General features: G+C 45.1%; 1 protein-coding gene across 1 annotated transcript in view; it reads right to left on the reverse strand.

Moving 5' to 3' along the window:
• The window catches only part of CDC73 (cell division cycle 73), an 88,034-nt gene extending 84,122 nt beyond the window's left edge, over positions 1-3,912 (reverse strand). Inside the window, exons 1-2 of the mRNA XM_081039057.1 lie at positions 3,591-3,912; positions 1,203-1,308 (exon numbers count right to left, since the gene is read on the reverse strand). Of these exons, the coding sequence (XP_080895183.1) occupies positions 1,203-1,308; positions 3,591-3,721 (237 nt within the window). The 5' untranslated portion in view covers positions 3,722-3,912. The remainder of the gene's footprint in view (positions 1-1,202; positions 1,309-3,590) is intronic.
• Positions 3,913-16,145: the final 12,233 nt, after the last annotated feature.

A 16,145-nucleotide genomic window follows, 5' to 3' on the forward strand; every position in this document is an offset into this window, starting at 1 on the left:
TGCACCAAACATTCTGCACCAAACATTCAGGCCTCCAGCGTCGAGATGCACTGTATTTAATCACTTAAGATTAACGTATTTTTTCTAAAGAGTAGGCTAAACTTTCATTGCTGCTTACAAATACAGACATTTAAGGGCCCACAGGTTTTTCTGTGCACTAGCCTACAAGGAATATCATAAACAGTTGAAAGATTTGGATGAATTTTCCTTACACTACTGTTTCTAAGTCTGAGAACACACTTCAGGGTTTGGTCACTAGTGAATGATACACACGTTACAGGCAACTGGAAAAGATGGGAGCCCACTCAACGAACCTAGGAGCTATGACTCAGGGAAACCAATTTCAGAAATGGTCTGTTCCAAGGAACAAGAAGGTAGCACAGAGCGAGGAGAATAAAACTGTAGAATCTAGAATTTTAGAATCCTGCCCTTTCAATCTTTCAAGCAGTTAAGAAAAACAAAAGCGTTAAATGACCCTGGTCCTCAGGGCCACAGTAACAACCACAGTGTTAGTTTGTGCCACACCCATCCCCAAGAAGACTCCCTAAATCTAAATAAAGTGTCAGGACCACCCTTATTACCCCAAAAGAAATGCATACAACCAACAAAACATTCTAATTACTGCCTAGTACAGTTTTTAAGATCTGAGTTAACGTGGCTTTACAGAGATGTTGCTGTGTTATCCCACTATTTCCCCAGATTCCAAGTCGTTTCACCTTACGCATTATTTCTTTCAATACGTATTTGACGCTAAACATGTATTTCCTGTTCGCAAAAGCAGTGTTCAAACACTGAGGTGCAGAAAGCAGGCAAAACTGAAAACAGATGAATTTGTCAATAAAATCTGAAAAAAGTTTACTGATTACAAATTAATTTTAAAAAGTTGTTAATCTTGATTCTTTCTGATGTCAAAAAAATTTTGAGATTAAACTAGAGTTCTGAATTTTAGGGTCCCTCCAGACTCATAAATTACTTAAAACATCCCTATAAATGTCTTTAAAACTTCTGTTGTTGTAAACATTACCCACATTCTACATGCAAAAAAATCTGCATAAACCACAATAATCTAATCACAACCCTCCAGGAAACTTTCATACAAACTTTTCATCTTTTTCATCTGAAATCCATGAGGGACATTATCCATGTCAAATGCTACCTACCATCAATTAAATCAATAAAGTTTTAAAATAAATTCTACTTACGGCTGCACGTCGGACATAAACAGGATGAGAAAGATGCACATTATTAAGTAAAAATAAAATGGAATCCAATGTGTAGTACTCTCTGGGCTGGCCTTCCTTTCCAGTCCTGAAAGAATCATGGCAAGAGTTTTACTCACAATTCTGTTTCAACTCGTAGGGCTTACTTATGTGTATTAATTTACCTATACCCACTTTGCTATCCAACAATAGAATGGAATTAAGATAGCTAACAAAAATACAAAGTATGACATCCAGTAAGTGGAATCGTCATTAGGTTAGGTAGGGCAAAAGGAACACAAAGGCAGACAAGAGCAAAAAGCAAGAAGGAAAGCACACACATTCCTACTCTAAGATATTATACATACTTTTTAATATTGGGCCCAAATTAGGTTCTGGACTTTGTCAATAGAGAAACCTAATCAGTAACACACTAGAGAGGATTCATAGAAAAACAGACTGAAAAGAAGAAAACAAGCACAACTGTTACTGGTGCTAAACTTACAATAGATGTATCCTATGTCTATGTCTCCTAAGTAATGGACACAACAATTAATTTCTGAGGTGTAAGTCTTAATCACATGACCCAAAACCAAAACGAATTCTACCTGCGACAAAACAATGTAGGCCAGGGGTGTAAGATGTTTAACGCAGGAACGTAATGCTACTCGCTCAACAAATACTACTGTCCATCCCACCCTTCCTGCAACTCCTCCCCATCCGGAAACGTCACAGCCCTTGAAGTCACTTGAATGTGGCCCAGTACAATCAGCCCCAAACCTCGTCGTCCAGGCGCTACTTCCACTTTTCCTCTAAATCTATATATTTCAAACCACACATCACCGTCAATTATTGCACTACGAAATCTAAAATATGGGTAATAACCAGGGGTTTTTTTATGATCTAGAAAAGCAAAATAACACACAGAATATACCGCGTGCGATAAAGGTACGTATTGTTCAACGTCATGAACAAGTAGAGATTTACAGACGCACGCAAACGTTAATAATAAAGGAAGACACATTTACTGGTGTGATTCACGGCTGTGAAAGTCTGAAATCTAGTTTTCTAAGCACTCCTTTTTCACTAGATTGCGCTCAAAACATTTTCTTTCCCGCACACATGCCTTTTAACACGGTTCTCTCGTCCTCGAAGACCGAATCCCGCATTTCACCTCGGAATCCCTACCCGTTCTTCACAGCTCACTTATCTGCTCATTCACTTATTCAGGACAAAAGTGTCGCACGCGGGTCTAGGCGCCAAGTGCGCGTCCGTGAAACCCGCCCGACAGCCCGGCCACAGGGGCGTGGGGCCCGTCCTGAGACCCAGGGCGGGTGTCACGTCCTCCGTGGTCGGCTGACCTGCTTGGGGCGGGACCCGGTCCTGAGAAGCGTCCATCCCTGGGGTCGCACCGCCCAGCACCCCGAGTTCTCCTGAACCATTGCAGGGAGACAAATACACCCTCGGTTAAAACCCCAGTGTAACTCAGTCCGCCACTCTGAGTGGACAGAACAGGACCGTCACAATGACGTCCCTTTAACCCGCCATAGGGCCGACTAAACCCGCGGCCCTCCAGCCAGGAAAACAAACAACAAACCCAAACACCAGCCCGCCGACTAAACTTCCCTAGTTTTCCACCAACTCTCACAGAGCGCGCGGCGTCCGCGCCACCCGACAACCCACAGGACGGACGCTCCGGCCCACGGTTCTCATGGTCCCCACGAGGCGCAGCAGCAGAAAGGCGCGACGGCGGGCAGACGTGTCCCCGTGCTTCCTCGGCGACTTCAGTTCAGGACGGCCCACGTGGACCCCGTCCCCACGCAGGCCTCCCTACAGCGCGTTTCCCCGAGCCACGCACGCCGTCCACTTGTGCTCCGACCCGGGGACCTCGCCCCGCGTCGCCCGTCACCTGGTCCCCGAGGCCATCCCGCCTCCCCTTCCGACGTGCTCGGCTAAGTGGCTGCACACGGTTGGTCCCTGCTCTCCGCGAGGGGACCGCGCAGGGGACACGCGCAGAGCGGGAGCTGCGCGGCCGGCGGACACGGTCCACAGCGCCGGCGGCCTCGGGCAGGCAGGAGGGGAGCAAGCCGAGCCAACGACGACCCGAGACGCGCCGAAGCGCGGACGGGCCGTGTCCGCCTCCCCGGCCCCGCGCACGCCGGCGGGAAGGGAGCGGGGCCTCGCGCTGCCCCGACCCCACGGGCGGACCCCGGCACACGCGGCTCCTGCCGGTGCCCCCCCGCCCGCAGCGCAACTTCCACCCGAGGAAAACTTTTCCCCGCGCCCCGCGCCCCGCGCCCCGCGCCCCGTGTCCGTCCCCGCGGGCCGGGGGAGGGGCGGGACCAGGCGCCGGGGGCGCGACGCCGCGCGGCCAGGGCGCCGCCGACTCACCCCCAGACGACATAGTTGGTCTTGACGTTCTTGGGCCAGGAGAACTCGCCGAAGATGACCTCGTCCCCCTTCACCACGATCTCCTTCTTCTGGATGTTGTACTGTCGCAGGACGCTCAGCACGTCCGCCATCTTCACCCCCCTCGCCGCCGCCGGCCCCGGGCCCCGCCGCCGCCGCCGCCGCGCCCGCCTCCCGCGTCCCCCGTCGCCTCGGTCTCCTCCTCCGCCGCCGCCGCCGCCGCCGCCGCGAACCAACTGCGGCCGCGCTCGCAGCCGCCCTCGCCTACGCCAGCAGCAGGGGCAGTGGCCACCCAGGCCGCCGAGGACCCCGCGCTAGGAGGCGAGGCCCCGCCGCAGGCTGCCCGCGGAGAACGCCTGACTGCGAGCGTCCCGCGCCGCGCGGCCGCCGCCAGGGGGCGTCGCCACCGCCCAGGAAACGCGCCTCCCAGACTCCCAGGCGGCCCGGGCCGACTCCCGGCCGGCACCTCGCAGCGCAGGGACACGGCCACCACGTACGACGCACGTACGGGACACATCGCCGGGCGCACGCGCGCGGAGCCAGTGCCTCATCGCCACCCCCGGCCCCTCCCGCCGCCGCCCCTCCCACCGCCCCTCCCGCCGCCGCCCCTCCCACCACCGCCCCTCCCGCCGCCTCTCCCACCACCGCCCCTCCCATCGCCCCTCCCGCCGCCGCCCCTCCCACCGCCGCCCCTCCCATCGCCCCTCCCACCACCGCCCCTCCCGCCGCCTCTCCCACCGCCCCTCCCGCCGCCCCTCCCACCGCCGCCCCTCCCACCGCCCCTCCCACCGCCCCTCCCACCGCCCCTCCCACCACCGCCTCGGGCTCCGCGAGCGACAGGTGCGCGCGCACCTGCGCAGAGGTCCCGCGCTTCCGCTCCTAGAGCGCGCGCAGAGGGACCCGCGACCCGTGTTGAGCGCGGCCGAAGCCTCGCCGTCCCTCGTTTGCCGGTGCAACTTGGCAAAAGGTTTGCAGGACGCTAGGATTACCTTCCCATCGAGGTCGAAGCAGGCCTAGCGAATGGCCTCGGGGTCTCAGTGACTAAGCCCCCGTAGAAGAGCCAGCTTCGGGTTGTTTTTGGCGTGAGGCTGATTAGCATCTTGGGAAGACCGCGTCCAGCGGAGGTCATTCCCGGACTTGGTCACGCCATGTACCTTCTCACGGCATCAATTGGGTAACGGAGAAAATGGAGTTAGTAGGAGAATTAGGGGAAAGGGTCCAGCAGTCATCAAAATGTCATGAACGTGGGACCTTCCCCTTCAGCTCCTTACAGGATGACTTTTTCCATCCTGGGCCCTGTTTCTCCCCCACAGACACCAAAGGGCTACATTTAAATGATTCTGTTCCAAGATGCCACTGGGAAATTTAGAGAACTCGAAATCCAAAGTGTCTGAATCAGAGCACTTTTGGATTACTTTTTTTTTTTTTTTTTGTGGCATCCATAAGGCTCTAGGGTATCCGTGCTGTCCTGGAAACGGTGCTATAAATTCAATATACAACGTGTCATGCAGGGACCCTGGTCCCGCTCCCTGCACAAGAACGCAGGACACGGTGAGGCCAAAACGGAACACCGATGGAGCCATAGGTGGGGCGGTCACACCACTATGGTGTCGCTGGCGGCTGGGCTGGAGACACAGGAAGCGGGAAGGAGCCACACGATCTGCAACCTGCCGTCCGCTTCTCTGCCAACCAGCCCACCCCCTTGCCAGCGTAGCCATGGCAGTTATATCAGTGGCTGATGGCTAACAGGTAACCGCTGATGGCCATCTACCACCCGCGCCAGCACCTTTCCACCTGACGCCGAGAGCCTGGAAACTGTTCTCTGGGGCTCTGTCCCCCCAGCAGGTCCTCAACTTTGCTTTCAGCGTTGTTTTCTTACAATGTTGATGAGAGGGGGGAAAAAATTGGAATCCAATCAGGCCGTTGTGAAATTTGAATTTCGTCCCCATGTCTGCATAAATTTTCCCCCAAGGAATCCGTAGACTCTCGTTCCCTCCCATGTCCCTCCCATGTCACCAGCACCCAAAAGTATGCTGGTGAAGTTCACTGATGAGTCGACATTGTACCAGTGTGAGAGTGGGAGTTAAAAGTATGGGCCCTGTTCAAATAGATGGTGATGGAAGGAGAACTGAGTCTGGCTGGTGAACCCACAGTGGGATTTATAGGTGATGTAATACAGAATTGTACACCTGAAATCTATGTAAATTTACTAACAATTGTCACCCCAATAACTTAAAAAAAAAAAGTAAGGGCTTTGTGACAGAGCACTGCCCTACCCACCGTGTCCTCAGAGTTAGCTGCAGGGATGGTTCCCACCACACACGCCCTGAACTGATATCAAGGAGTGGGGAAATGTTTGCCATACTTTTGTTCATGTTTCTTAATAGAGGTACATCTCACATTTGTTGCTCAGACTGGGGCAATGAAGACAAGCCAGCTACACTCTCCTGCATGTCTTTGGGCTGTGGGAGGAAAAACACACATTTCACCCAGACAGTGGCCCTGACAGAAATATTTTTCTTCTCAGCAACGTTATAATCAAAATACTTTGAAGGAAGCTATGTCATTTGAGGACCCGCTGTATGACAGGTAGTTTCCTAAGGAAGTAATCAGAGATGGGGTTAGCCTTCTATTTGGAATCTAGAATCCTGGAAGCAAAATAGTTTGATAGACTGGCTTCTTTTAACTTGAAAAGTATACTACAATCATTGAAAGATTTATATTAAAACATTTTGTTTATGTATAATTTACCTGTCTTTTTGCATTGTTAGTTTTTTCCTACATCTTGTAAATAATGATTTCTCATAATAATTTTTTAAAATTTGAGGAATTATGAAAAATCTAATTATGTTTCTTGACCTTTCATGTGTAAAGGAGCAATTCTTTTTTTCCTCAATGGCCATTTTGGGAGACCTGATGAGCATTTAGGCATTATTCTGAATCTGGAACCTAAACTGAGAAAAAACAAAATTAAGAATAGTTGTTAGAGTACACGAATATTAAGTTATAAGTATCCAAAGACAAGAAATATTTATAGGCAATACTGTAAAAGCATAGCGAGATACAGCAATGGTATTAGAAAATAAATCTTTTCAAAAGTAGGAAGGAATTTTTCAAAGTCATTTCAGAAAATGTTAGTACTGACAATTACCTGACAATTATGACAAATATTTTGCTGACATAAAGGAACCTCTACTAATTTGGGCACATAATAATTGAATTCTTCTACAGAAAAAAAGACTCAAATTCTAATTTTACTCTTTTGTATATTATTCACATAACTACCTACTATATAAAATTTATAAGTATATCTTTATATGCATGTGTATTTAGGCATGAATGAATACATAAATATACAAATAATATATTTAAAGTATTTAAGCTATAGCCTTAACATATACACATTAAATAAAACAATGTAGATATCATATTAAATTTAACATCTTCATAAATAGTAACAACTCTTAATAAACAGAAAATCATACCGATTGTCTCCCATACAATCTTGTATTTCTCTATAATTATTGTCACCTAATATAGTCAACCAGTCATATAAATTATCATATTAACCAAGTAACCATCTTCTTCTTCAAACAAAAGAAAATATCAGAGGACAGAAAACTATAATTGCTTAGCTATTTTGTTCTATGAATGTGCGTTTTATATTATTTTAAGAATTTTGAGGTTGTAAAAATAAGCATACATATAAGGTATGATCAAAAAATACAGTGAATGCTGCTGCCGAGTGCCATTCAACAGAAAGGCAGGGATCTCCAATAAGGGAAGCAGTGCGTGGAACCTTAGTAACAGTGTGTGACAAGTTTCAACTTGTTCGGTGCAGTCAATCGGGTGTGAGCTACGGTTGAGAGAAGGTGTGTTTTAAAGTGCGCTATAAATCATGGATCACAAACAATGTATTAACATGAAGTGGACAAACGGTTTCATCCTCCATTATGACAACGCTCCGTGTCACACATTGCTGGTGGCACGGCAATTTCTGTCAAAAACATTACAGTGTGTCCTCATCCACCTTATTCACCAGATCTGGCACCATGTGACTTCTGGCTCTTCCCCAGAGTCAAAATGACCAAGAAAGGTAAACTTTTTTAATCGATTCAGGACATCGAGCCAGCCACGACTGCCAGAGGACTTCTAGCACAGCTTGAGAAAGTGGCAAGAACGATGGCATAAGTGTGTTCGAAGCAAGAGGGAGTGTTTTGAAGGGAATGAATGGCAGTGTCTTTTACTTTAATCATTTTTTTATGTAAACATTCACCATGTTTTTGATCATACCTCATATATTTCTATATATATATATATCATATAACCAAGAGACATTTGTATATTTTGTTAATCCATTGTCATTGTAATAAATAAAAACAAATTATATTTAGTAACTGATGTGGGTTTTTTTGATCTGCTTTTTATTTAGAAATTGTCCAAGCATCAAAAGATTAGTTATTTGTTAACTTATTCATTTGCCTAGTCTTAAAGTTAATTAAGGATCGGTAATTTACAATTTTAGCAAGCACATTAAATTGTTATTTGTAGCACTGTAGGAATTTCAGAAAGTTATCCCTTCAAAAATATATCTGTTGGGCCAGCCCGGTGCCTCAGGCGGTTAGAGCTCCATGCTCCTAACTCCAAAGACTGCCGGTTCGATTCCCACATGGGCCACTGGGCTCTCAACCACAAGGTTGCTGGTTCAACTCCTCGAGTCCCGCAAGGGATGGTGGGCTGTGCCCCCTACAACTAGCAACAGCAGTTGGACATGGAACTGAGCTGCGCCCTCCACAACTAAGACTGAAAGAGAACAACTTGAAGCTGAACAGCACCCTCCACAACTAAGATTGAAAGGACAACAAATTGACTTGAAAAAAAGTCCTGAAGTACACACTGTTCCCCAATAAAAGTCCTATTCCTCTTCCCCAATAAAATTAAAAAAAAAAATGAGTGACTGTGAAGGGTGCAACCATTTAAAAAAACAGATATCTGTTATTACCATTTCATTTAGTTGAATACAATTCGTATATTCTATTTGTACAGATATATATATATGTATATGTATATATATGTAATTTTAATCATGTTATATAAACAATGATGATTTAACTCAAAAACCAAACATAGGAAATTTTGGAAGTACAAATCATGAGAAACTAAACACTAGTTTAGTTATGTACAAAATATTATGTTGACATTTTTATATGGTAAATTAAAATTTACAAACTCTGAATCATGCCCAAAGTTCTTCTTTTCCTGTATTGTGCCTATGTGACCAGGGCTATTCAGTAAGTATAATTTTCAGAGTTCACAAAATAAACACTAAGTTTGACAACTGTCTTTTAAAATGAGCACCTAACTGAATGTTTTGTTTGTTTGTTTGATCCATTAGTTAACGTTTAGACTTTTTAAGAGAGGGAAAATGAAAACAAAATGAAAAGCAGGCAGCTTCAGACAAATATGAAATGACCACTTAGAAGGCTAATTATATTTTCTATGTGAAGAGAGAAGAGGAAATTTAGATATAGAAATACCCATTTTAACATGTACACACACAAAAGAATATTATTACAGCTGACTTAAAGAATAACTCGGACCCTTGACAAGTTTATCTAGTAATACAATTAAAAAGCAGCCCTTATCAATCTTCAAAGTATGGACATGAAGGAGGGGGTGTCTCCTACCTTAAATTTAAAAAATTCTCTTTCCTTTACATTAACAAGACAAGTTCATCGTACAACTTTCTTTTATTTTTGTTCTAAAGCACCTCCTAAATGACCAATCTTGTTCTTCTTAAAAGTAGCCAAAGTGGCTTGTGTAGTTCTAAATTGCCTCTCATATAATTCTGCCAGTTAGAGAACTCAGCGTATCAGTTAAAATTAGAGTGTAGGAACACGAGGGAAGCAGATTTTTGGCATGGAAGTGGCAGTTTTCGATCAAGAAGCCCCTGTGAAAACTGCAGTGTTCCCTAAAGATGCTACTATGTTTCCCCAAAAAGAAGACCGGGTCTTATATTAATGTTTGCATCAAAAGACGTATTAGAGCTTATGTTCAGGGGATGTCCTCCTAAAAAATCACGCTAGGGCTTATTTTCCGGTTAGGTCTTATTTTGGAAGAAACACACAGTACTTCTGAAACCTCATGTCTCCGGAAGTTAGCCAAAAGCTAATCATCCCCAAACATGGGTGGGAATGGAATGGAATGGAATGGAATGGAATGGAATGGAATGGAATGGAATGGAATGGAATGGAATGGAATGGAATGAAATTTTAAGCAGATGAAATTAAACAGAGCAGGGACACAAAGACAAGACTAAAAAGGGAGTCTTTGTATCATTTGTAAACGGAAACTCGAGGCAAAGTTGGTTCACAGACAGTGGTCTGAGGAGACCTGTGGCGCCAGCTCAAGGATAGACTTATAGGGCCTCTGCCACTCCTCTTCCTATGGACTTTTCCTCTAATAGACAACCTCACAAGCAGACAGGAGTAAAAGACAACCACAGGAGAAAAAGTCAGAAGGCTAGAAAACAGTTTCGCTAAGGAACAATACAAATCTGGTCAGATCGAAGAACGTTCTCAGGAGACTTTTCCCAGGGAAGAAAATCAAACCCAGTGTAAAGTACTTCAACACCATGTCAGAGCTCAATTCAGCCTAAATTTACCTCCCCCATCCAGGTATGGGGGCCTTAGCCAGGAGACACAAGAGATTTCCGATGTCCAAACCAGAGGGTCGAGGGGCCCAGTCTGTGGCGGTGAGGGTCCCAGCTGAATCTTGATGAAAACTTCATTTTTGTCAATGACCTTCAAGCATAGACCACCAGGAACACACTGTACAGAGGGGCGTACCAATAATCACATCATAAAGAGTTAGAGATTCAGGGAAATACGACCACCATTGTAGCTTCTATTTGAAATGCCACTGAAATTTCTCAGTCTTCAGTATACAATAGATAATTTGCTAAATTATGAACATGAATTTACTTACACTCATTATATGCCTCTATAAAATTTTGCAAGACACAGTTTCACTGTGGACGAAAAAGGGACCACATACTAAACCTGACAAGTTCAGGGGAGGCCTGCCAGCAGGCCCTACAAACTCAAGAGACCGAAATTAACCACACAGGATGGTATGAACATAAAAATTCCCTACTAAACTCAGGTCATGGCGGGTAGTCACATCCTTGGCCTGCAGGTTCCTTAACAAAGGTCCATCTTTACCTTAAGTGAGCCTGTCTATTGTCTTTTTGCATCTAAGATAACATACCCTTGGAATGTCAGAGTAATCCTTTTCCAGACCCCTCCAGTCATAACCTGCCACATCAGAGCAGGAGACCACAGAACCCTCATTGTTATCTAGTTCCCTGAATACCATCTCTAAGTGCCCTAAATGTTTACCCACCAATGTAAAAAGGTACCCACTTGTGTAAAAGAAGTGTCTCTCCATTTTGCTTTTTACCCAATCCCAGAGATTTCCCCACTTTGCTTTCTCCCACCCCCTTAATCTATCACCAAAGGATTTCATGTAACCCTCCTTATGTCTCCTCCTTTGATTCTAATGTATAAAATAAACTGCAAAACTGCCATTTTCCAGAGCATTTTATTTTTCTTTTCTTTTTTTAAAGATTTTATTGGGGAAGGGGCACAGGACTTTATTGGGGAAAAATATGTACTTCCAGGATTTTTTCCAAGTCAAGTTTTTGTTCTTTCAATTTTAGTTGTGGAGGGTGCCGTTCAGCTTCAAGTTGGTGTCCTTTCAGTCTTAGTTGTGGAGGGCGCAGCTCAGCTCCAGGTCCAGTTGCTGTTGCTAGTTGCAGGGGGCACAGCCCACCATCCCTTGTGGGAGTTGAGGAGTTGAACTGGCAATCTTGTGGTTGAGAGCCCACTGGCCCACGTGGGAATCGAACCGGCAGCCTTCGGAGTTAGGAGCATGGAGCTCTAACTGCCTGAGTCACCGGGTAGGCCCCTCCAGAGCATTTTCTTTTTTTTCCCCCTTAAATACTTTAATATGAAAATTTTCAAACATATGGAAGACTTGAATGATTTATACATAACTTAATTTCTAAAATTAACATGCTGCCATATTTACTTTGTCACATGTCCATCACTTCATCCACCCATCAATCCATTTTGTTTTTCTTTTGCAGAATTTCAAAATAGATTTCAAACATTGCCGCACTTTATCCCTAAATGCTTTAGCACAGATATCATTACCTTGAGTTCAATGTTTGTTTATGGTTCTTTCAAATGTTTGAAGTAAAATTGTCATACAGGGAAATGCAAGAATCTTAAGTGTGACATTGGATAAATGTTAGACAAATGCATATGTCAGTGTACTCTAAATTTCTATCAAGATACACAACATTATCCTCACTCTAGAAATTTCTCTCCTGTTCCTTTCTAGTTAAGCCCTGTCCACTTGCCTTCCCACCCAGACGGAGCCACTGGATTCATTTTGCCTGTTGTAGAACTTCAAAAGACAAAGTAGACTTCAGAGCAAGGACAGTGTCTCTGAAAAACATACCCATTCGCATACCTAATGGTATATTAGAGTCACCTGCTCTAATTCTAGTTCCGGTGGGTGCAAATAAGGTCACCTGTATTTCCTTCTCAACTACTATTAATTATGCTTCCCTCTTTCTAGAAGCTTGGGCAACAGCAAGGTAACCTGGCAAATTCACAGGGATGTCTTGTTGCATTCCAGTATCAACTTATTCTCACACCCTAATCATGGTGTCCCTGACCCTAATAGTTGGACTGTGCCTCATATCCCTGATTTTACATGCCACTGGCCTAAATCTCATGTTCATTCTGCCTCAGCCAGTCACCAACAGAATTTTGCTCACCATGCTCTCTGACTCATGTCAAGTACTCACCATATTTCATCTGAATATGGATAGACCAGGAAATGACTTCTCTTCAGAGTCAGGTTCGAGTGGAGGGGGTCTCATAGCAAGGTAGCTTCGTGCCACAGTTCTGGTGTTACACGCCTTCTCCAGTGTAGGGTGCTGAGGAGAGGTGGGTTCAAGTGACAGCTGCCCTGCTGTACCTGAAACCGTTTCTCCCCTCTCACCTCAGGCAGAGTATTTTCTTAACCCATCGAGGTTCTGCTTGTTGGCAATTGTCATCAGTTTGGCTCAAATAAACTCACCAAATTTCTCTACAGGTTTGGATGTTTCTGACCCAACATTCACTCTTCTGCATCAATACTTAAAACTTCTTATACTATTAAGTGAATTTTTAGTCTTAATTAGGATGGTCTTCACCAGTAAAGTTGAAAACATAACCCCTCCATTCATTCTCTTTGAATTCATAAGGAAAGAAAGTTAGAATGAAAATGCAAGGTTAATCTCCTCTTGGCCAACAAAAACGAACAGGGCAAAGCAACAGTGACCTCTACAAAGATACAGAGAAAAGACAAAACTCCAGAACACAATGGTTAGGAAACATCTATCACAGAGTGCTATTTGTTCAACACAACAGTCGACAGTTGGAGTTATTAGTTTGTCTAGTGCAAGGCTTGTAGACCCCTGAGATCTTTAAAAGAAGAAATTTGGTCACACTTCAAAAGAAAACTTACGTTCTGGTCTTGTGTGGGGACAAAGCCCCAAAAAGCAGTTTCCAGGCTCTCGGCCTCACATAGAAAGGTGCTGGCTCAGGTAGTAAATGGCCATCAACTGTAATCAGATGGCCATCAGCTGTGGCTAGTTGGCCGTCAGCTGTAACCCGTAAGCCATTGGCCACTAATATAACTGCTGTGGCTATGCTAGCAGAAAAAGGAATGGGGGCTAGCAAGAGCGGATTGCAGAGAGGCGGATGTCGCCAGTGAGAATATATTGGTTTGACTCCCCTACTTATGGCTCCGTGGGTGTTCCTGTTTGGCCTTACCATGTCCTGAGTTCTTATGTGGGGAGCGGGAGCTGAGACTCCGCATGCCGCCCTGCATGACAATTAATTTCTGGCTCTTTCCTATCTCCCTGACTACTCCTCCTAGTTATGTTCACTTGCTCTTTGTCTTTTTCCCTGTACCTGAGTTTACATTAATGAGGTGATTCCTGGTGGGTCCTCCTTAGTTTCAAGGGAGAGGCTGGCTGTGCTTAAAGGATGGCCTTTCAACACCCCCTCCCACTGCACTCCCCAACACCTGCCCCTGTACTGACACTCAGGGGAGAAGAGGGAGCTGGAGATTGAGTTCTAGCCCCGATGGGTTATGATTTACTCAACCTTGCCTATGCAATGAAACTTTGATGAAAACTCTTGAACAACAAAGTTTCAGGGGAACTTCTGGGTTGGTGAACACACTGATTTGCTGGGAGGGTGGTGGTGTACTTGGAGAGCGAATGGAAGCTCTGCACTTAACCTCCCCCCAGCCCTGTCCCCACCGTCTCTGCCATTTGGCTGTTTCTGAGTTGTATCCTTCATAATACAAGTGTAAGTACAGCACTTTTCTGAGTTTTGTGAGTTTTTCTAGCAAATTATTGAACCTGAGTGGACGTCATAGCAACATCCGAATTTATAGTTGGCCAGGCAAAAGTGTGGGTAGCCTGGACACCCCGTCTGTGGCTGATGTTTGGAGTGGAGGCAGTCTTGCAGGCCTGAGCCTGGAACCTGTGGGGTGCTGCGTGTCAGCACTGAATTGAATCCTAGTACACCCAGGTGATGGCAGAGCATTGGGAAACTGCAACAGTCCTTCAGCAGTTTTCCTGTGAAATAATAATGTGTTGTAATTCTTTTGCGTATAGAATGAAAAACCCTCTAATGCCAAAAAGCTTACAATGACTTTCAGTAATGGTTTTGTTGACATAAGAAATGTCCAAACCTGTAGAGAATTTTTATGAGGTTATTTGAGCCAAACTGACGACAATTGCCAGGAAGCAAAATCTCAAAGGATTGAGAAAATGCTCTGGAAAATGGCAGTTTTGCAGCTTATTTTACACATTAGAATCAAAGGAGGAGACGTAAGGAGAGTTACATGTAATCCATTGGTGGTGGATTAAAGGGGTGGGAGAAAGCTAGTGGAGAAGTCTCTGGAATTGGGGTAAAAGTCAAAATGGAGAGACACATACTTCTTTTGCACAGGTGGGTACATTTTTACCTTGGTGGGTAAACATTTACAGCACTTAGAGATGGTATGCAGGTAATAAGATAACAACAAACGGTTCTGCGGTCTCTCGCTCTAGTGCTGGGGTGTGTCCCGGAGGAGTTTGGAATAGAAGATTACTCTGACATTTCAAAGGTATTTTATCTTACATGCAAAAAGACAACAGACAGGGCTCACTTAAAGTAAAGACTAACCTTTGTCAAGATAGCTACGGGTCAAGGATGTGACTACCCACCATGACCCACTTTCAGTTGGGAATTTTTATGTTCAGACCATCCTGTGTGGTTACTTTCAGCCTCTGAGTTTGTAGGGCCTGCCATGCAGGCCTCCCGTGAGCTTGTCAGGTTTAGTATGGGGCCCCTTTATTGTCCACAGTTTTAAACTGATGTGATTTTCATTAGAGCTGCAATTTATTTGGGGGAAAAAAACACAAGGGGAATCCATTGTTCAGTCTAAGATAATGCATGGGCTCACAAATTTGTACCGTTTCATACAGTGGTATGTAACAGAAAACGAGTGCATTGCAAAATTCACAGAATTTTAACAAAATACACAAGACTTTAATGAAACATCAGGCTTTCTCTAAGCTGTTTTATTAGGTTGTGTAGACTGAAAACTGTGGTAGGCTGAAAAAAAATGGTCCCTCCCCCAAAATGTCCAGGTCAAATCCCTGGAACTTGTAAATATTACCTTACTTGGAAAACTGAGCCTTTGCAGATGGAATTTAGTTAAGGACCTGGAGGAGAGCTTCCTGGATTATCCAGGTGGGGCCAATCTAATCACTGCTGTCCTGATCGGGACAATCAGGAGAAGGCCCGTAAAGATGGAAGCAGAGATGGAAGATATGTGCCCACAAGTCCAGGAAACCAGGGAACACCTGGAGCCACCAGAAGGAGGAAGAGGAAGGAAATGATTTCTCCTCCTTTACAGCAGCCGCTAGAAGGAACACCGCCCCCGGCCACGTTTGGTACTTCCCACATCCAGACTGTGAGAGAATACATCTTTGGTAATTAGTTAGAGCAGCCCTAGGAAACTGATACAGTAATTGACCCTGGAGGGCTCACAATCAGGCTTTTAAGAAAAGTTCCTTGGAGGAAGAATTTGCAGCGCTTCCCAGAGGGCTAAGGTTCACCGGTTGGACCCGCTATAGATGACCTCACTTAAGGGCCCTTTCAAGCAGAAGATCTCAGAATTGACTGAGCTCAGTGGCTTTCAACCCGAGGCAGGGGCTTAACCTGCTCTTGATGTCAAAGAAAATGTGAGAGCTTTAATTGACAATTCAAACCATAATAAACAAGTTCAAAAAAAGTGTAAAGATCTCAGTTCTTTGAAATGATATCACATTGAGTCGTGGAAAAAAAATATAGAACTCATAAGGCTATTTATTTACCAATGCATTCTATACATTTGCCAAGCAGGCTTGGCAAATGCAGT

Source organism: Rhinolophus hipposideros, assembly GCF_964194185.1.
Source record: "Rhinolophus hipposideros genome assembly, chromosome: 26".
NCBI classification, from domain to species: domain Eukaryota; kingdom Metazoa; phylum Chordata; class Mammalia; order Chiroptera; family Rhinolophidae; genus Rhinolophus; species Rhinolophus hipposideros.